The sequence below is a fragment of the Ipomoea triloba genome, chromosome 5, assembly GCF_003576645.1.
Source record: "Ipomoea triloba cultivar NCNSP0323 chromosome 5, ASM357664v1".
NCBI classification, from domain to species: Eukaryota; Viridiplantae; Streptophyta; class Magnoliopsida; order Solanales; family Convolvulaceae; genus Ipomoea; species Ipomoea triloba.
In genome coordinates this window covers 4,382,651-4,405,930 of record NC_044920.1, presented here as the reverse complement: position 1 = coordinate 4,405,930, position 23,280 = coordinate 4,382,651, and the positions used below count along the sequence as shown (strand labels likewise).

Below are 23,280 nucleotides of genomic sequence, written 5' to 3'. Positions count from 1 at the left end.
AACACCAGGTGCAGTAGAAAAATACATGTCATTAAACAAACCAAAAAAAAAAGGAGAGAGAGACGTACCAATTTGTGATACTGCTCAATAGCTGATCTAGACCCTCCGGTATGTCTAGAACATCCCGTATCAGGTCCTTCCACCTCACTCATCCTATTTTTGCATTGTTGTTTATATTTAGCTTTCACGTTAGTCCTATCCCAATATGCCTCCAAAATGGCCCATGTTTCTTTAGCTACACATGTTGGCTTCCTAGTTGAAGTCTGTTTCGCCTTGAATTTGGAGACCATATCTGTAGAGCATAGGCCTGCTTGTGCTAAAAAAGCTTTGCGAACTTGAGCATCAATAGACTCATCCCATGCCACTTGTATATATGTAAGAGATGAATAAGGATAAAAATAATACACACATAAATGTTAACATAATAACACATTTTTACCTCCCATCCTCTATATGAATAATAGGCAAATCACAACCAATTGATGATCCTGCAACTGATGAGGATGTGGGTGGAGCAGTAGAGTTTGATGGTGATGGAATCGACAAGTCAGCTGGTGAACCAATAGAAGCAGATGACACAATAGGTGGAGATACCACATTAGGAGGAGATGCCACAATAGGTTCCACAAGAGGTGTAACTAATGCACCTCGTCCACGTCCTCTTGTGCGTCCAGCTCTACTACCACCTCGTGTCATCTAAAATAAAATATAATAAAGTTAACAACAGATAAATATTACATGTTCATTTACTATCTGAACTATGCACTAATTATCAGTACCATTATCACTATCTCATATTACTAAATCTCTACTTGGGTCATCTATTTCTTCCTCTAACTCAATTTCATCTTCGATGTCACTATGTTCGCCATCAAGTTCTATCACCCCACCGTTTGGGTCATCTAAATGCAATGGGTCTTCATCTATTTGCACGAGATCATGATTGTCAGTAGTTTCCTCTTGAAATGGTGCATGTATTAGTGATTCTTCAGTAGATATAGATGATTTAGGAACTTCTACTTTAGGTTTCGCTTTAATTTTGCAAACAGCCCACCAGTCAAGCTTGTTGCGACACAAACTTGGGTATGTACAATAATAAATCTGAGCGGCTTGCATCGCTAGAATGAATGGTTCATAGCTATTGAACCTACACTTATGATTAACTTCAACAAGTTTATACTTGGAATGAACCTTTATGCCAACACTTGTGGGGTCAAACCACTCACACTTGAATAATATTATCCTCTTGATTGGTAAGCCAGGGTACTCAACTTGTACAACTTCTACCAATCGGCCATAATAATCACTTTCATCTACACTATAGTTTATACCTTTTATGCAAATTGCACTATTCGTTGTTTCTTCAACTCCACCATAACCAATGGTGTTAAATTTAAAGCCATTTACATAATACCCTGAATATGTATTGACAGATCTTAGTGGCCCTTTTGCAAGATCCTTTATAAATTTGTTTGAAATCTTATTTGAAAGATCATGTGCATGTATAATACATAATATAAGTGTTAAATTGTGTTAAACAATTTGAAACTCAATATACATAATATACAAGTCTTACATAATCATTGAACCAATTTGCAAATTCATTTTCCAATTTACGATCGATGGTAGTGCTTGAAATGTTTGATTGATTCCTCTTTAACTCCTCAATATAACCCCTTTAAAAGAATAAATGGGTTAATATTTATAACACATTGCATAAGAAAAATTGAACAAAATTGAATTATTACTCAATAACTAGCTCTACTTCTGAACAATTTAATAACACGCAGGTTTGAGCAGCTTTATACTCTTCATCTGTCATATATCTCGCTTTTGCTTTGCCAAATGCTCGACCTGAATACTTGAATATAGAAAGAGTTTATTCATGTTCATCAACTACATATTCACTACCATCTGCATTCCGAGGCACATTTCTGTGTTTCGTGCTAACATGGTTTTCAAAATAGTATGAACAGAACGATGATGCTTCTTCCATCAAATATGCATTGGATATAGAGCCCTCAACCTTCGCTTTATTTTTTACATTATTTTTCAATTTTCGAAGGTATCTAATAAAATTGATATATATAAGTGACAATTTTATTATATGTTTGGAAACATATAAAACAACTAAAACAAATCGTACCTCTCAAATGGATACATCCACCTATATTGAACTAGACCAACAATCCTTGGTAGATGCTCCATGGAGTTGAAGAAACTATAGGAGGAAATATATGTTCAAGTTGACATAGAATGAGAGGTATGTCATTCTCAAGCTTCATCAATCCCTCAACTCTAATCGTAGTGGAAGTAAGGTTCTTAAAGAATAAACCAAACTCTGTAAGAACTTTCCAAGCATTTAGCAAGAGCAACTCACGAAATGTAATTGGTATTAGCCTCTGCATAAACACATGACAGTAGTGACTTTTCATACCAAACAACTTCAACTTCTTCATATTTACACATTGACTCATATTAGATGCATAGCCATCAGGAAATTTGAGATTCCTAACCCATTCACACAATGCTTCCCTTGCCGGCTTGTCAAGGGTCTAACAAGCTTTTGGAAACTTTTCGGTCACAAGGTCTCGCTTCAGCTCAGGCCACCAACAATAATCATTAAGCTCTTCTCTAGATTTATATGTGAATATGACAAATCCCAAAAGATACTTCGCTTCTTCCAACCACAAGTTTTGGAAATGAATCCATTAACTTCAGCTGCATCCAATTCAGTGACTTTCTTAAGGCCTAAAGTCTCAATCTCTGCAAGGATATCATATCCCGACCGAACAAGCGGTGACTCAGTTGTAATCGCTCTGTTCTTAAAGAACATTGTCTTATTCTCGCGAAATGGATGATTTGTTCGCAAAAATTTTTGATGATTGTCAAACAACGATTGCTTACCACTACATTTTAGGGTGAAGGCATCTGATTTGTCCATACAAAATGGACAAGCTAACCTCCCAAAAGTGCTTCACCCGGATAACATCGAATATGCAGGAAAATCACTAACTGTCCACATAAGGGCAACTCACATCTGAAAATTCTACTTCTTTGAAATATCATATGTTTGAACACCGACTTCCCATAATTGGTTTAACTCCGCAATAAGCGATTGTAAAAAAACATCTATCTTCTCTTTTGGAATTTTTTGGACCTAGAACCAATACGATCAAGAACATATATTCCTCTTTCATACACATCCAAGGAGGCAAGTTATACGGTGTTAGTATGACAGGCCATGAGAAGTATTGTTGCCCTGATTCTCCAAATGGTTGAAAACCATCAATGCACAGACATAACTTGACATTTTGAATTTCAAATGCAAAGTCAGGATAAATGCTGTTAAAATGCTTCCAAGCATGCGAGTCTGAGGGACGACGTATGATTCCATCTTCAACTGAATTTGCATGCCACTTCATATCATTTGCTATAGCATTAGATGCATACAGCCTCTATAGTCGAGGAACAAGAGGAAAGTAATACATTTTTTTGTATGCTACATTAATTTTTTGTCGTTTTTGTAGCACCATGAGAAGTTTGTTTAAATAGAGGGTGGGCACAAAACTTATACGTTTTCATATCTATATCTGACTCCCAATATATCATGCAGTTGTTCTTGCAACAATCAATCTCCTGAACCAGCAACCTCATACCCCGTAATAACCTTTTGGTTTCGTAGAAGTTACCAGGAATTAGATTATCTTCCAGAACAACTTCTTTTATAAGTTTAGTGATTTGATTGAAACATTTTTCTGATATGTGATTCTCTTATTTGAAGCTCATAAGTCGAGCTACAAAAGACAACGGCGAGTGCTTTTTACACTCAGTGAACAACCCTTAATCTGCAGCTTTCAGCATGTCATAAAACTTTTGGGCCTCAGGATTTGGTGATTCTTCTATTTCATCCACATTAAATTGAACACCAGCAGCATCCATAACTATTGTGTGGTAAGAATTAGATGCTCCTTCATTAGTCATTTGAGATGGGCCACCAACATCTCAATCAACATCTACCCTCACAATTCTCTCGCCATGGAAGCACCAAACATAGTAGTCCGATGCAAATCCATATTTTGCTAAGTGGTATTTCACGGTAGGCACATTTAAAATCTTGGTGTTTTGACACCTGCGCTCAGTACATGGACACCTAATTCTTTTCCCGTCCATCCAACTATGTTGACTAGTAGCAAATTGGATGAAAGTTTTAATAACAGATAAAAACTCCTCAATTAGAAGACCATTTCTCATTCGTGTATACATCTAATGATGATTTGAATTCATTGTATTTATCACCTATTTCAAAATATTATTCAATGCTAATAACTTCATTTATCAATGCAGTTATAACATAAAAAATAAGGAATTAATTTTGATAGAAAATTGAAGGATAAGTGGCTAGAATATACAGCAATCAAGAGCATATATAACTGGACTTTTTTTACAAAATACTTCGTATCACTTGCAATGTTGACCTAGTCAAAGGTATCTCGATCACAGGATTATAAACTGCCCTAAAAATCATAACGTGCATCCTCTCAAAACAATATTCTAAGTGTTTTCTTAAGTCCACATATAATGCAAGACTAAGTATCCAATCTATATTTCCTAATTAAGTGGTAAGATGGGCTTGAACTACTTGTTTAATTTGTTTTGCCTAGATCTAGGGTGTATGTAAATAGTGTCATGATATGTAGAGTGAGCATATCAATACACACAACACAATTGCCTTTATTTATTATATATATGGTATCAGAGCATTATGTGAGTTTGTTAGAGAGTATTGAAGAGTGGGTTGAGAGGATTAGTCACAGTCTTAGTTTTCAAATTTTAATTTGAACTAATAGTTTAGTTTATTTTGCCTAGCTCATAGACACAATTACCTTCATTTATTTTACATGCTATCAGAGCAATATGTGAGTGTGTGAGGTAGTGGGCTATCACCAGAGGTGTAGGGTGACAGATGAGGAAGAATTTAGCAGTCATCAGAGTTCCCGCGCACCCACACACACTGTCACGACCACCTATTCTGACCACACGCGCCGGCAAGTGATCCGGTGGATGAACAAGAGCAAGATAATTAACCTGAGTTGTAAAATACTTGCCTTCATCATTAGTTTGGACTTCATCAAACTTTGGCACTAGTGATACTGTTGCACTTGTGCTGAGACTAGAACCAGAAGAGGAGTGCCATGTTACTTGTGTTTGAAAGACTAAGAATATCTTCTTTAGCTTATAAGATGTGATGCCTAAATCTGTAGCATCGTTGGTGATTGCTGCTACGAATTGCTTCCCCTTAGAGTTGTAACCGGGGGGATAACCGTGTTTTTTGTAACACTTATCCACTGTATGCCCCATCATGCCATAGAAAGTATACTTGGGTCTAGTTGAGTTGTTCCTTCTACCATTAAAGCTATTCAAAGCTGCGGCCATTGCCTCTTCTTCCACAGAACCTTGTTTGCTTTGCACTGCATTAGAATGGTTGACATCTAGGCTTCCTAGACTCAAATTAGTTAAACTGATCTACCTCTCAAATTTCACAGCCATAACAAATACTTTGTAAACCTCAGGCAATGGATCTAAAACAAGCACATTCGACTTCAAGCTATTGTAATCATCAGTTAATCTTTGCAAGAAGCGGATTACCTGATCTGCGTCCATTTCTTTTCGGATTTCATCAACTAGATCGCAGGCACATCTAGGATCACATTTGCAAATTGGAAGTGGCTTAATGGTGTTTAACTCCTCCCATAAGGTTTTGAATTTGGTGTAGTAATTACTCACAGAAAGGAGTCCTTCCTTCATGCTGTATATCTCATTATGCACAAAATAAATGCGTTTAGCATTGCACTAGGAGAATTTTTTCCTTAGATCCTCCCAGATATCTCAAGCCTTGTCGAAATGCATCACACTTTGTGCGATTGAAGGAAGGACGAACTTGAATATCCAGGAGCATACCATCAGATTGCAACGCTTCCAAGCTTGATACTGGACGTGACCTCTGCTTAGCGGCTCGGTGCTCCCATCGATCAGATTCCACTTGTTCTTCACCTCTAATGCAATACGCATTGAGATGCTCCAGGTTCCATAATTGGAGCTCCTAACTAATGGAGGATTGACTAGCACAGCAAAAGGATTGTTATTGGCGCCGAGCTCATAACTAATCGATCAGATTTTCCAGCTCCTCGATGAAGATCCTCTGCGATTGGTTAACTGGATTCCTCTGCGGAGTCGTCTCTAGAGTTACACGAGCAAGTGATCGAGAGATCGGAATGTTGACTTGCGATGTATGATTGGCGTTGCCTACACCGGGACGGAGGCAGCGTATGATCTACGGCAGTGCCCTGATACCATATCAGATATGGTTACAGGAGCTATGCGAAAGTATGAAGTGTACTATCCATTGGTCAATAGTGAGATCTTACAACAAAAAACGAAGACATCTACTGACTTATATACATATAGGAAAAAGACAGTTGAAATAGATTGCACATATCAAATTACATATATGACCTTGGACTTGAAATATCATGCACCGTTAGTTTCTTCTTCCCCATATGTCTTCACCATGCTGCCCTCTAATATGCCGCCAAACCAGAGCTCATCGACGATGGAGGTTGCCAGAGCCGATATGCTCCCTTGAAAATTCTTTGGGTCCAAAGATTGATCATCTACCAGCTTTTTCCCTCTCATTTATACTACCTAGCCTCAACCACTCATCCGAAGTTTGCGTTTGTTCACTTTGTTGAATGCGATCTAGTGGCACGCCTTCCGATCCTCAAGTTAGCTGGAATGGTGTCTTAATCTTCGTTTGATTGCTGACTAGAGAAAGGAAGAAGACCATCTTTGTGTGTTCGCCACACAAAGGGCTTCGATCAATTCTTTATTTAAATAAATCACACTTTAAATAAACTAAAGCCCAAATATAATTACTCTAACCTATTAATACTAATCTAATTGCAAACTACATTATTATTTATTTATAATTATTAGACAAATATAATCTATATACACATATCATAATTTAATAAAATTAAGTAGAAAAATATAATTAATTAATAAAAATTATTAGGTCAAACATCATAAAATAAAGTACAAAATTGCACTTATCAAATTTTGCTGGGTTGAAGAGTTATTTAAGAATTAAGGTGCTAATGTGTGTGTGTGTGTGTTTTTTTTTTTTTTTGTTGGATGTTGTGTTCTTTGTTGTACTCTGGAAAATATGGCTGAGGAGATGACCATCATAATTGATGTGGTATTGGCACCGGATGGATCTAATTTTGCTGAACGGAAATTTTTTATTAAGAAAAATTTAGGTGGTATGAGTAAAGATGGTCATTTAGCTGAAGATTTTCCAACTAACCCTAATACTACATAATAATGAAAATGATGATAAGGCTCTTTTGTCAAGAACAATTAATTGTATTGATAGGAAGATTATATTATCTATACAATATTCTGGCACTATGAAATCTATATGGTATTTGGTTGATAAATGGTTCAGTGGGCTCAAAACTTGAGAAAATTATATCAGTTATCCCAAAATGTTCATCGTCCCTCTAAAAAAGGTTGAGACATTAGGGAGTACTACCATGATTTTAAAATCATGAGTTATGCTTTGTGTATAGTTATGCCTATCACAACTGATGTGGACAAAATGAAGAAACAACAAGATCAACTGCATGCATTTAGTTAGATTTCTGGTTAGGATAAGGAGTATGAGATTCTTATATCTCAACTATTAGGAAAAAAAGAGTTGGAAACACTAGATCAAGTTTTTTCTATGGTATAAAATGCATCAATATCTAATAATACTCATGAAATTTCTGAGAGGAATGTTTTTGTGTCACAAGGGAGTAATACTGATGACAAAACATTTATGTCACATGAGTATGGTGTTAATAATGAAGGCTTTGGTCAAGGTGTTGGTGGTTGTTCCCAAAGTCGTGGTGGATTTGGAAGAGGACGAGGTGGAAGTCGAGGGGGACCACGAGTATGCTGCAATTGTGGAAATCCTGGTTATTTGCGCAATTAGTGCACAAAACTGTTTAGACAACAGTTTGCTAATAATGTTGACACAAAATTAGAAAGGCATGTAGTGGCTATGACTGATGAAGAGTTAACCATGTTTAACCAAATGAAGGTGTTTTCCTCCTCACGACTTTATCTAATCATGTGTCATTTCCTTCTACCTTAACAACATTTGTCCAAACAGGTGATCCTATCGCATGTGTTTCTTCATCATCCTGGCAATGGATCATCGACTCTGGAACCACCGATCACATGTTAGGTAATTCGAGTATCTTCACATATTCCCCTTATCCTCATACTACTAGTCACTCTTACAAATGATTCCCCAGTTCCCATTCAAGTTACTCTCAATAAGTAAAATTGCTCGTAATCTAAATTGTTCTATCTCCTTTTTTTTCCCGGTCATTGTTTGTTTCAAGATCTTTTGGTGATGGAGATTATTGGTAGAGGAAATTAAAGGAGACTGGTGGATTATATGTTTTAGAATAGGATGCTTCTTGTCACTATGAGAATAAACATGTTGGGTTCTTGAGTAGCTCATCCCCCTTCAGCTACATTGTCGATATGGTCATCCGTCTTTGGCAATATTGGAGAAAATATGTGCTGGTTTAGAATCTCTATCTACTTTACAATGTGAATCTTGTGAACTTGTGTAAACATGGCGTGCACCTTATCCTCCTAGAGTTAATAATAAGGTCAATTCTTTATTTCAGTTAATTCATTGTGATGTTTGGAGCCCATGTCAAGTGCAAGCTAAGAGTGGTTTTAGGTATTTCGTAAATTTTGTGGATGATTGCTCTAGATATACATAGTTATACCTAATGAAATCTAGAGATGAGTCGTTTAGTATTTTTTGCAATTTTTGTGCTATGATCCAAACCCGATTCAATAAAGTCATCCAAAATTTGCGCAATGATAATGCAAAAGAATATTTTGCCAATTTGTTTACTTCCTATATGAACCAAAATGGTATGATACACTAGTCCTCTTGTGTTCACACTCCTCAACAGAATGGTGTGGTAGAACGAAAGAATCATCATTCGTTGGGAGTTGCTCGAGCATTAATGTTTCAAATAAAAGTCCCTAAATTGTTCTGGTCAGATGTGGTTCATACATCGTATTTCTTAATCAACTAGTTGTCGTCTAGTATTCTTCATAATCAGATTCCTTATTCCATTGTGTATCTGTCAAATGTGTTATTCTCTCTTTCTCCCCAAAATATTTGGTTGTACTTGTTTTGCGCATGATATGCGTCCACAATGCGGAAAACTTGAGCTTAAGCCACTCAAATACATATTTGTGGGGTGTTCTACTACTCAAAATGGTTACATGTGTAATGTGTTATTCTCCTGATTTTTATCATTATTTGGTTTTAGTTGATATCACATTCTTTGAAAATACTATGTTTTATAGGGGTGTCCCTGTTTCTTCATAATATAATTCCATTACAAACATAGAAAATTATTTTTCTTACCTATATAGTTATTCTCCCTGCCTCTTTGATTGAGAATATTCATAGGCCTCTAGTTACACAGGTTTACTATTGGCGACTCAGAGAGATTGTTCATCCACCAAATCCAGCTCTGCCACCAATGAATCCTTCCCTCCCGAACTCCTCGTCATTAGATATAGATCTTCCCATTTCTCTTCGCAAAGGTAAAAGTATTTTTCATTATCCTATTTCCTTGTTTGTGTCATATGATCGTGTGTCGTTGTCTTCTCGTGCCATTGTGTCAGCTAAATTCTATGTCAATTCAAAAAATCATTAGTCAAGTTTTATCTCATGATGGGTGGATGAAGAAATGGAAGCCCTCGAGGAAAACAAGACTTGGGATCTTGTTCCTCTCCCAGCTGGTAAGGTTGTTATAGGGTGTAAGTGGGTATATGTGGTCAAAACAAATCCTGATGGCTCTGTTTCTCGGTTAAAGGCTTGTTTGGTAGCCAAGAGATATGCACAAACGTATGATGTGGACTACTCAGAGATTTTTTCTCCAGTGGCTAAGTTAACATTAGTTCGTATCATTATCTCTTTAGCTGCTACTAATCCCTGGCCTTTGTATCAACTAGATGTAAATAATGTTTTTCTTCACGGTACCATAACTGAAGAGTTTTACATTGAGAAACAACCTGGTTTGTTATCCAGGGGGAGTATGAGAAGGTGTTTAGGTTGAAGAAATCTCTGTATGGCTTAAAACAATTTCCGCGTGCGTGGTTTTGAAGGTTTAGTGGTGTAATTATTGAATTTGGAATGAAAAGGAGTGAATGTGATCATAGTGTCTTCTTTAAACATACTAATTGTGGATGTGTTGTGTTGATAGTTTATGTTGTTGATATAGTGATCACATGAAATGATGTAGGAGAGATTGATGCTCTCAAGTCTTCCTCAAAGATAGGTTCCATACCAAAGACTTGGGAGTGCTGAAATATTTATTGGGGATCGAAGTTGCTCAATCTAAGAAAGGTATAGTCCTTTCACAAAGGAAGTATCTGTAAGATTTGTTGGAAGATACTAGATTGCTATGGTAAAAGCCATGAGACATGCTTATGGATCAAAGTGTCAAACTTATACCTGGAGAATGGGAGGTGCTCGATAACCCAAAAAGGTATAGGAGATCGGGAGGTGCTCGATAACCCAAAAAGGTATAGGAGATTGGGAGGTGCTTGATATATTTGTAACAATCTGGCCATGATCGATATTTATGTTCCAGTTTAAGGGAGAGTGATAGAGAGTATTGAGGAATGGGTTGAGAGCATTACTCTCCGCCTTAGTTTTCAAATTTTGAACTAATGGTTTTGTTTTTTGTTTTTTTTTTTAAAAAAAAACTAACTTTTATTAACATTAGGAATACAAAACCAAGTTAATACAAACTAATGGTTTAGTTTGTTTTGTCTAGCACTAGGATTTATATAAATAGTGTCATCATCCGTATACAGTGGACATATCAATACATAGTTCCCTTCATTTATTCTACGTCTCCAACAAAGAGATGTCTTCGTCTTTGACCAAAGACGAAGAGAGGGTTTGCTGTCTCTAAGCCAGAGACAAAAGGGGGAAGGGGTTGAGTTATTTTATTTTTTAAAAAATATTTTTTAATAAAATAGCCATATTAGCAAATACTGGGTAAACATGTCATTTTAAGTTCAATGGCATGATTTTTGTATTGTTCAATGATTCAATTGCAGTTTTGTTATTTGACGCATATTTCAAATTTTTAAATAAATTTAAATAATTAATTTTTAATAAGGTAACCATATTGTCACAGAGACCAAATAAATAAATCATTTTAAGTTTAATTGCAATTTCGTGTGTTGTTCGATAGCATATTTGATCATTAGTACTTTTCTTAATGGTTTGCAATTACTCCACTACTTGCATATATGTCTTAAGATTAAAAGAAAGAAGATGTACATAGAATGATATGTTTGCCCTTCAATTTAAGGTCTTTGCTAACAGAAGACTACATGTGGTCATTTTTTTATACTTCAGGACAATGGTTTCTATTAAACTCCAAGTAAAAATAAAATTTATTCATGACAACATTTAAACACCCACCATCTCTCTTTGAGAGAACAAAAACTCATATGCTGAGTTTACTCTGATCTAACTTCAGTCATTTACATATACATCCTCTTAAAGGGGAAAAAAAGTGCCAGCAAAGAGGCTTCATATTTATGTGCCCAAAAAACAAGAGAGAAAGATAAACAAGACATGCCCTTTAGCAAATATTAAACCCCACCAAATGGACATTGCAGTATAGACAACATACTGTATAAACACAGAAGGGAAAAGAGGGTTTAGGTTAGGTATATACTACTATTAACTGGATGGGGGGTAAGCACTTACTCTGCTAAAACTGATTGTGCTTCTGAGGGATTAGCAGTCAGATGTAGTGAAGGTAACTCCAGGCTCTTTGTATAGTGAAATTCGATTTGAAGGCGTTGATGAAGAGGTGTAGATGCCATCAACCCCTTCTTGAGATCAACTTGTAATTCCCGGATGGGGATAGCGGCCAAGAAGCTCTTAATGTACTCTTTGCAAGCCTCGCGACCTCTGCACATAATTGCTTCTTGCTCGCTTTCTTTGGGCTCTTCGTCGTTGGTTGATTCTCCCTCCTTTTTATCAGAGGCGCTGGTGATAGTGCTAACTATCATTTTCCCTTCCGAAGCAGCTTCCTTTGTGTCGTTTTGCTCGTTTTTATCACTACCCGGTTTGTCTTCGGCTTGTTCAGTCTCCTTAGCCAACCGCGAAATTGTTGTGTCTCGGTCGAACTTGAGGATATAGGCTTGATTGCAGCCCTCGTAAAGGCGCTCGCCCAATGTGTCGATGATGTAGTATGCGTCTTGCTCTACCTTCAGTACGAAGAAGTGGTCGTTCCAGCTTACAATGTAGACCAAAGAGTCGCCACTGGCAATGTTGTCTTGAAGACAGGGTTTCGAAATTTCGTCCCAAATGTTGTCAAAGGACATGGCGCCTTTGAGGAAATCGAACCCTTCATCTTCGATTCCTTCGGGGTGAAAGAACCCAATGAAGGACTTCTCTTGGGATACTGATAGCGGGCGAACTTTAGCTTGCAGGACTGTCTCGAGATCAAAATGCTTGTCTGGGAAACGCTCCCTATAGCTCTCGTTTTCACACAGCTTCCTCCACTCCAGTGAACCTTCCCGAATGAGGCTGTCAAGTTGAGACTTGATGGGCAGCTCTTTGCGGTTGATATGAAACCAATCAGCAATCACGGCAACCAGGGCTGTACACGCACTTTCTCCTGCGGCTTGTTCATCGCGTTGATCAATGGAAGCAAAAAATACCTGAGATTTTAGTTTCATTTCTCCATCACGGCTTACGATCTCCTTTGATTCCCAGCTTCCAACAGCAAAATTATCATCTCCAAATTCAGAGACAGGAGATTGAGCTTCAGTTGAACCCTTTCCAGTTTTGCCCTGCTTCACCAATGATATATGCATTAAAATCACTGTCATGTCAATATACAATACAGTTTACCATGCTCGGGATTTTAGAGTCTACTAAAAGAAAAGTTATGTTACTACTCTTAAGAAGCAAATCTACTAGAAGCTGTTAGCTAGCTGTGTAAAGTAAAACCAAAGACCGGAACTTACAGTGGAAGACTCATCTGAGGAGCTAAGCTGTCTGCGATCGAAATCAATATCATCACCGCCTTCCTCTCCATAATGTTTCTTCAATAGTGGTTCCCCTTTGCTCTTAGGAGATTTAAAGCTCAATCTCCTCTTGCCCCAGGGTAGAATCCCGCGTTTTGAACTCTGCCGCGTTGATTGATCAAGTGCTGATCTAGTTGCATCCTCGGAATCCGATTTTTGATGGCTATAATAGATCAAATCTTCATCTTCACTGCCACTAGTATTAGAATAGTACAGCCCTCCAGCATGGTTTGCGTAAGCCAGTGCTTCATAACTGAAGGACTTCCTCATATTGCTATCCTCAGTTCCTTCCTCGGATTCCCCTAATTCGTCCGAGTCACCAAATGAGTCTGTGTCTACAGGGTAGCTGTCCTCGCTTCTGACCGGGCTCCTGGAATCGCTCCCCTCATCTTCATGGCATGTCTTCTTGTGTCCTCGAGAGGATAAACCCTTAAAAATTTTAACCTTTTCAAGACCGGCTCTCAAAGGAGAGGCAGCAATTTTGTCATGCAATACTTCTCCAAGTGCGGGATGTGTCATGACAGGAACAGGTTTCTGCGTCGTTTCTGAAGAAGCTTCATGAACATTTCTCAGTTCCACGAGGTTAAGAGACAGCTGCAGCATGCATGATAAACGTTTTAGAATATGGAGGGCAAAAATAACCCTGAGTACTACAGAGAAGGCAACAATAACAATAACAATAGCAATGGAAGATTGGTATGTAGGGGAGTCTAAGTCTTAATAGTGCTTACACAAAGTACAGGACTGCTCTGAATACACAAACTAGAAGAGACTTCCAGTGGAACGCTAATCTCGATGTCTTTCTCTTTAGCAGACGAAGCATATTCTGCAAGGTTTAATGTTGCAGTGGCAATAGCGGGCACCTTGGTAGTCGGTCCAATGCTCAAGCCCTATACATAAGAACAGTGAATGCACCATGAGAGACAGTAAGCGAGAGGATCTAACCACACACACAAATTAATTAAAACCACAGATGGTCAAATAAGAAGTAACTAGATTGATTACAAGCTCATCAATGAAAAGTCTAATGAAGATCAATTTTGATTCCCGTATCTCAGAAATACGCTGATCATAGTCTATTTCCTAGCAGCCCAGCCGTCATTTCTTTCGCTTGGAAGAAATAAAATTCGCTAAACAAACTCACATGCTTTTAGGTTCTTGATCTGATCAACAATTACCAGAAAGTTATGGAGTACTATACACTTATACAGAAATTAGGTAAAACGAAGGGAAATTAAAAAAATATTAATTTCACAGTCAATAACATCACTATTAAAGATTATCGAAAACTCCAATGGTAGGCCTGACTGTGTAAAGTTCAAAAAAAAAAAAAAAAAATCTAATTGCAGTTCATGTGGCTAACAGTATCTTCTTAATGGTAACACATACCAAACTTGCTTTTTACATAACAGGACACGAGTGCACAAGAAAGGGGATTACTGATATTAAAAAAGGGGAAAATTAGGTAAAGTGCCCATTCATTTGCATACAAAATTGCCAAGAATAATTTAACCTCTAGTACCAACAATTGACAGATAGATTCCATGAATTAACTTAGGAAATTAAACCGGTTTAGTTTACTCCAGCTGGCTGGATTGGCACAAAGGCTCTTTTTTTTGTTTTTTTCCTGCAATTCAATGGATATACTTATGCAAATCCAAATAGTTTATTCCAGAAGATACAGCTACTAGTCCATAAAGAACAAGCCATGATTGCCCGCACGGGCTTAGCTCAGTGGTTCAATAGACAGGGGAGAAGAGACTAAGGTTCGAAACTCGACAATAGCCAGGATTATGCCTAAAGTGGGCAGATCCCTTGTGTGCACCGGCATTTAACACTGTCGACTAAGCCACTAAATTATCGAGATTTACCTCCTCCCACGTACTATGCTGGGCCGGGGCGTGGGGGCATTAGGGTTGGGGATTCAACCTTTGGAAGAAGAAAAAAAAAAAAAAGCCATGATTTTGGGGAGTTCAGTTTAGTGGTTGAGTAATTGACAAGACAGACAACTACAGGCTGCAGCTCTCTAATCCCAAGATGGGATGATGATCATATATTCATTCATTTCTTGCAAAGCAAAATTATGCAGAGACTCACATGTTATCAGATATTCACAATTACCAAAAGAATTTCTATAAATTAAAAGTCAAACACCCCCAAACCCCAGGCTGGGATTGCATAATATAATAATATAATCATGAAATTTGAGTATGATCAAAAGAACCTCCCACCCCTAGCCTGGTTGTTAATAGGCTTCAGACACAAAATATTCCTCTAATTTCACAATCTTTTCACTCAGATTCTTTATTTATTTATTTGTCAAGACATATAACATAAATAAGACAATAACCCACCCCCCACATAATTAAACCAAATAGAAAGAAACAAAGAATCAGAGGAAATCCAATCCCAATAGTGTAAACAAAGAATCAATTGAAAAACTCACATTGAAGACAGTAAAAGCAACCTCCCATGGCAGAAATTCAGCCCCCTTGTGAGCAGAGAAATTGCAGAGAGAGTGAAACTCCTCATGCCACTCAACAACCCCATCCACAGCCCTCAAAGCCTCCCCCTTTGTGAAATTCCTCCTCACACCCCTCTTCCTCAGGGAGCTCAAAGGGCTCATCTTTGCTGACCCTTTCCACTTGATCTCAACCGTCAAATTCTCGACACTCTCCCAACCCACACCTGCCTCTTTTGATATGCTCAGACCCTTCACCCTCTGGACAACAACCCTGGCCTCGAATTTCTTGGATGACAGTGGAGGCCATGGCCTCCACTTCTTCATCATCCCCACCATTCTTTTGCTTCAAAATTTCAAGAACACACCAAAATGTTCAGCTTTTTTGTGTAAGCGTGTGTATCTCTCTGTATATATATAAGGGGATAAAGGGGAGGAACGGTCAAAGGGATTAGGTAGTGAATATCAAAATGTTTAATTTTTCTTTTAAAAATATTTAGGAAATGGAGAGAGAACTGAGAAGAGAGTTAAAATAAAAAAAAGGCATTTGTAGAGTGCTTGGGGGTGGGGGCAAAATATACCTTGCACTCTTGCAATAATGTCTTATATTTGACTATGTTATACTTTTTCTAATACCTTTATTACATTATAAGATAGTACAAATTATAATATCTGTATATAAATATCACAAAATTTTAGTTTTGATAAATTTTCTTTAACTCTGTATAATAAATAGGAAATAATTTATGTCCACACACCTCTCGGACAAACGTTCTCTAGGGTCTTTCTAGTGCAGTTTAACTCATGTATAGTTTGCGAGCTATTATACAAGAACAAAATTTACCCAGTGCATACATTTGGATAGTGGTGGTAGGTTTTTCTCGTCACTCGCAAATAAAAAAAGAAACATTTATGGCGATGCATGTTTAGCATAACAATAAATAAAATATTATTAGAGATTACTAGTCTAAAAGAATGTCCACAGTTGAAACATGTATAATGAATTTAACATTAATTAAACTAGCATCAGAATCATTCTCTAAATAGAGATTTTAGGTTTGAATTTTCCCTTGTACATTTTAGGATTAATGATAGCATTTGAATTTGAGGAAGAATGTGTACTAATATAAAATAGGGTTTTGTAGTGGTAGTGATCATTTCAATGAAAAATATCAAAAGATTAAAAATAAATAAAAAGATATTTTTGGCGGAAAAAGTATATAAGATTAGACAATATTACAAGACTACTCCAAGCTTGTGTCATGATAAAGGACTTCTCTTTTGTAGATGCTAAAACTTTTAGAATATGAATTTCATGGATGGGCATCACTTACCACCACAATAGAAAAATAAAAAGAAAAGGAGAAAGTTGAAGAAGAATTTAAGTGAATAAAGACTTCTAAAAGGTAGATATGTTTTTCAATTTCAATTAAACATTATTACACTAAATTGTGTGTATATATATATGGATTGAATATTGTGAGACTCGCTGCGAATTGATCTTAGGTGTTGTGGGGAAGATCGACAATTTTAAAGTAAGAGAAAAAGATAAAATCATTGTGGCATTTCTATAAATATTTTAAACTTTAAAATATACCATGCACAATTGTAAAGTGAATCCGATGATACATAGAAGTGCACATAAGAGGTTGCACTTTACATATTACGGAGTGCACTTTGTGGTATTACTTAGTGCATGTTGAAGTCATTTTTATCTGGGTGACAGTTCTCATTATATATCTAATCTAAAAATATAATAAATATCAATTCATGTTATATCCTTGGTTTATGTCCATTTTTTGTATGCTAATAATAGTATACCTTTTACTTTAAATGTTGTACACTTTAATTTTATTGGACAAAATTATCTCTATTACATTATTGTTAGACAAAACTATGCTTACACCGGTAGTATTTAAATCTAACATTTGATAACTCCATCATTATTACCATACACATATACCTATTTCTTATTCTTTAATCATCATTTTATTAAAATCATTATATAATTAATTTAATTGTAGAATATGTTGCAAAAATCCCGCCTAGGCCCCGATTAATCGGCACCTAAGCGCTAAGCGCTGGTCAGCCGCCTAGCGTATAACCATAATTGGTGGTCTAGGCAGTTGGCCGACTAGGCTACCTAAGCGCCGACTAGGCACCGACTAGGTCGCCTAGTCGGCTGATTAGTTGTTGTTCCCTTCTTTTTTAAATGGGTTATTTCACTAAAAATGGCATGATTTTGAGCGAAATAACCCTAAATTGTTAAACTCTAAATATTTTTCAGATTAATATTTAATATTTTAGTATTAACTATTAAAATATTTTTGAATACTAAAATATTAAATAGTTTATAATTATCAAGTCTTAAAATTAAATAAATTTTTAAAAAATAAAAAATACACGGGCGCCTAGGCGCCGATTAATCCCTACCTAGGCGCCTCGAGCTCCTGAGGAGGGCCTAGCGATTTTTTCAACCATGTATTTTAGTTTTAAATTTTTATTAATGGTAAATCATATATGTTTGTGTATTTAATACATATATTATTTGTGTATATATACCAATATATGCGAGTACTATCTTAGGGTGTGTTTGGTTCGCACATAAGAATCGGAATCGGTATGGGTATCAAATACTTGGTAAGGGTAATGGGTTTTGGTGAAAATATTTTGCATGTTTGGTAGTAGGGTGGAATGAGAATGATTATTAATAGTTGGGGAAGAAAGGATGAAGGGAAATGAAACCCTTATTTAATAAATAATAAGAGTATGAATTTTTCAATTAATCGGTATTCCAAACCCATAATAGTATTCTAAAAACCGGTCAACCAAACAATAACAATCACTTTGATACCCATATCTTATACCAAAACCTATCAACCAAACACACTCTTAGTATTATATCTTAGTATTATAGAATATAGATATAGATATTTTATTTATTCATGTATATATTATAAAATTTATGAAAATAGTTTACATTGTTATTAAACTAAATTTTTTAATTATTTTTATTTATCAATATTTCACAAAATGCTAGTGTGTGTGTATATATGATTGGAAAGTCAATGGTGTCAATTGACTTCAATTTTTCTTATACCATACATATATATATATATATATATATATATATATATATATATATATATATATATATAAAAGTTAAAAAAGAAAAAAAATTGAGGAAATTTTAATTTTGTATTGAGTACTATGCAAACGCACAATATCATGTAAAAACTTAATATTTTTATCATTTACTTTTGAATTATACCCGATGTAAAAAGTATTGGTGTAATTTAGCACCTTAAAATTTCTTACACATGTATGTAATAGATAGTTAGACACGGATTAATAGTAAATAATATTTTAAGTTATTTATTTTTATATATATAGGCTTATATCACGTATTAAATTTAACAATTTTGATATTATGATTCTTGCAAAAATAACCAATTCATTAAAAACTATATGTATATGTGTGTGTATATATTTTATATTAAAAAAAAAAAACAAAACAAAGTTGTGTTTATATCTTTATTTAATTTTCTCCATTTGTTTTCCTTTTGTAAAGATTGGACAAGTGATGGATTACTTAACAAATTTATACTAGTGGTTTAGGTGAGTCAGGCAATTTGATAGTACTCTACATGCGTGGACTCCAAAAAAAAATTAAATTAAATTAAATTAAATTAAATTAAATTAATAAATAAATAAAAGAGAGAAGAGAAAGAGAGACATACGTGACTCTTTCTTTGTTCCTTTGCATTTTTTTCTTTAGTTATGTCACCTTCTGATATTATTTATGCTTCATGCCGTAACTGGCAAATATAAAGAAATAAATATATAGAAATCATATTTTATGACAACACTGGTATTGTGTTGTATTCAATAAAATTGTATAGATGTAGCAGGTTGTAACGACTAAATTGAAACTTTTACAGTACGACAATCTTATAGTGTTTTTTTTGGTAAAACTATATATGCAGGTGTACAGTTGTCACAACACAAGCGTTACGTTGACACTACGTGATATATTTTATTATCTTTATGTGTTTGTACTCATTGTCGGTCACCACTTTAGAATATCTTCATCCCAATATAGGGGAGATAATTTGAAGGTAATTATACATTATTTTAAAAAAAAAAAAGTTGAAAACCCAAAATATCCCCAAAGAAAAATAAAATGAAAAAATAGACATAATATTTGTACTATTTGAATTTTGAAACATTATTCATGATTCAATATAATGTCTACATGTTCACCCTTGAAACTAATTAGTTACAAGATTAAAAAAAAAATCAAATAAAATTTTGAAAAAAGACAAAACCATAATGGAAATCAACATACATTTTTATCTCTCGAGAATTCATTCCAAATGTATTTAAACTCAAAATTCATTTAACGTTTTCAAAGACAAACAATTCTACTCACCAATTTGACATAACCAAATTTGTCTAATTATTAACACAGTTATTTGACTTATTTCTTCATGTAAACCCAACGATTGAGCTAAAAAAAAAAAAAAAAAAAAAAAAAAAAAACTATTTGTGAAACCCACATATCAGCACAAATCTAATCAGCCAATCAACTCTTTCTGCACAACTTAAATCATCATCTGCTTTTTTTCGATCAACTAATTAATTACCCTAAGTGTTTTTTATTCGAAAACTTTTCAATCAATAATTTTAAGAATTTCTGTTTTTAAGACATGATTAATCCAACTTTTTGTAATAATTAACTTATCAATGGGCGTGTGATTAAGCATCTATCAATTTCAGACAAATTAAAGAGCAAAAAAAATGAGATTAATTAAATATGATTGGAGGAGAGTATATATATACACATAACTGAAAACGTGGGGATGGCAATGAGGTAGTGTGAAAATGGAGTTTTCTTGACAACCTAAGACAACGACGTTAATGGGTGCCGGTCAATTTTGGACAGTGACAAAATTAATGGAAACAAACAACTACAGATCTGATGTATTTTTTTCATGAAAAATAAGACTAAATAATAGCTCACACTTTCAATATAGGCAAATTATTGTGTAGGCCGTGTCAAGTGTGTGGACCACGGTCCAAAACGACGTTGTTAAATTTTATGAGTTAGAATAATGTATTTTATGTGTTAGAGTAATATACCTTATGTGTTCGAATAATGAAAATTCTAGAGTAAGATAATGTAATTTATGAGTTAGAATACTATACATTATGTAGTGAATTGCATGAAAAAGATGATGTGAAACGACATTATTTTGAACTGTGGTCCACACAAAGGGTCCACACAATAACTATCAATCGATATAATTGGTCGGTCCAATTCTTCTTCTTCTTCTTTAAATTAAAATATTAGAATGAGGTTTGTTTTTATGCAACTTTAGAATAAGAGAGTTGGTCCAGGTTGGGAAAATTAAGAGTGGAAGTGGACGTAATAATCATCAAAGACTTGTGGTGTATGGTTTTAATAAAATAAATTTAGTTTTTTTTTATAAAAAAAAAAATAAAGTATTGGTTTTAATTTTTTTGAATGAAATAAAATATATTAGGAGAGTTCTCTTATATATACGAGTTTAATAGTAGTTCGAGTTGTATATATTAAGGCTCTGTTTGGCAGAGCTTATTAGGAGCTTATAATTTATTTTAAGCTACTAATAAGCTATAAGCTCTATTTGGTAATGTTCTCAAAATAAACTAGTAGCTTAAAAATAAGCTAGTAGTTTTTAAATTTTTCCATCTTTATCATTATTATTTTAAATAAATGACATCATTTACGCCTCTCAATTAAGACCCTTTTGGTATTTTCTCTTCAATATGTTTGGTTGTAATTTCAATTTGACATTTGTGTTTGAACATTAATTTTTGTATGAACTAATCTTATGAATTATAAACATTTTGTTTTACTTTATATATTTTCAAATATATGTTCTTACTTTATGTTTTATTAAAATATATTGATTTCATATTTTATATTTTAATATATAAACAAACCTATTTAAATTTAAAACTATTTAAATTGTATAAAAATGTCATTTTTAGTCTTTTTACATTTATCAACTTATCAAAAAGCTAACTTTACCAAACACTTTTAAGCATAACAGCTAGCTTAACAACTCTTCAGATTTCAGTTTCGAGCTTATAGCTTTTCAGTTTTCAGCTATTTTTCAGCTTTCATCTACCTTTCAGCTAGGTTTGCCAAATATAGCCTAAGGTTGGTTCATTCGTTAAAAAAAAAAACATTAATCTGAACTATTTAATAAGTATATCAAAGTGTTGGGGAAAATGGAAATCATACTATTTATAATTAATTTTTTTGTATAAAATGCATATATTTAAAAAGTACATTAAAATATTATTAAATACCTCCATCGATTTCATTTTACCTTACTATTCATTTATTAAACCAGTTTTTTTACATCGCTTATTTTATTTAATGCCTTTTTATATTTTTTAAATTCATTTTTTTATATGTAATAGTATTATTAATATAGTTTTTATATACCAAAATGAGTTGCCTCAAGTGGAAGGAGCTTGAGTAATATATATATATATATATATATATATATATATATATATATATATATATAGTTTCTAGTTAAATATGCAAACTTTATATACTAAACAAAATATTTTTAAAAAATTTGAATTGTAAATAAATTAAATAAAGTTTCATTAGGCAAACTAGACATATAAATATGATGGGGGTATAAAAATTGATTTTGAAACACTAAATATTTAAAAAAAAATTGTAAATAACTTGAATAAAGTTTTATTAGCTAAACCAAAAACATAAAATGAAATTAGGCACAAAAATCAAATTTAAAACTTGAGGAGTATTTTAAAGAAAACATTATTTTTGTACTAAATTTGTAGTTTAAAAGGGTGAAATTATTTATTTAAAAAAAAAAAAAACAACTGTGGCTAGCAGATAAGATGCTTAAAGAAGGGTAGTTGTAAAATAATAGCTTCCAAAACAGAGAGCAAAGACAACATTAGTTTCTTCAAAAAAAAAAAAAAATGATGACAAGAATTACTAGGTTGATAGTAACTTGTGAAAAAGCATATCTTTGCTGGTTGGAGTTTGTGGTCAGTCATATATATCTTGCTTAAACTTCCAGCCAAAAAGAACCATTTTGAAAATGACTTGTGCCTTTTTGCTCATTCCAATCCATTTGCTTTTAATCGCACACATTCATTGCCTGGTTGTGGGTGTGGGGGTATGGCTTTCAAAATGTGCGAATTCTAATTCTCATCACCATATCTTGATGATGTCTATTTAGTTAACAACTCTGCATATAAGTTTGCCTCTTGATATATATATATGTTTATTATTGTTACGCGTCCAATAGGATAACAATGAATTCTTCATTTCTTCTTTAGTTTTTATTTTAATGGTTTACTTATAACGTTTAGGCAAAATTATATTTTTGTCATGATATTTATACGAAATAGTGATTTCAAGGACTTACTTGTTAACATTAACATTATTGACCATTTAATTTTTCATAATATGACGATTTTAGTCACTCTTTTCACCATGTGACAATTTTTAGTTTCTTGACTTATTAACAAAGACTTTAATGCCAAAGACCTTGTGGTTTAGTGGCACTCGG

The 23,280-nt window shown here is 34.3% G+C and overlaps 1 protein-coding gene across 2 annotated transcripts; it reads right to left on the bottom strand.

The window, feature by feature from the left end:
- Positions 1-11,529: 11,529 nt before the first annotated feature.
- Positions 11,530-16,067, bottom strand: LOC116019801. 2 transcript variants are annotated; one of them, XM_031260135.1, is made up of 4 exons: positions 15,656-16,067; positions 13,941-14,099; positions 13,150-13,803; positions 11,530-12,975 (listed from the first exon to the last, which is right to left on the bottom strand). In XM_031260135.1, exons 1-4 carry the CDS (start codon positions 16,007-16,009, stop codon positions 11,875-11,877), a joined length of 2,268 nt encoding a protein of 755 aa, XP_031115995.1. In that variant the 5' UTR covers positions 16,010-16,067; the 3' UTR covers positions 11,530-11,874. The 2 variants fall into 2 exon arrangements, with proteins under 2 accessions (XP_031115995.1, XP_031115996.1); XM_031260136.1 differs by having other exon boundaries at positions 11,530-12,972.
- Positions 16,068-23,280: the final 7,213 nt, after the last annotated feature.

Bases quoted from the DNA above. Each gene is read 5' to 3' on its own strand.
- LOC116019801 (XM_031260135.1), bottom strand. From the start codon at position 16,009: ATGGTGGGGATGATGAAGAAGTGGAGGCCATGGCCTCCACTGTCATCC. The intron at 14,100-15,655 runs GTGAGTTTTTCA...TCTTATGTATAG, and splicing joins TTGCTTTTACTGTCTTCAAT to GGCTTGAGCATTGGACCGAC. The intron at 13,804-13,940 runs GTAAGCACTATT...TGCATGCTGCAG, and splicing joins AGAGCAGTCCTGTACTTTGT to CTGTCTCTTAACCTCGTGGA.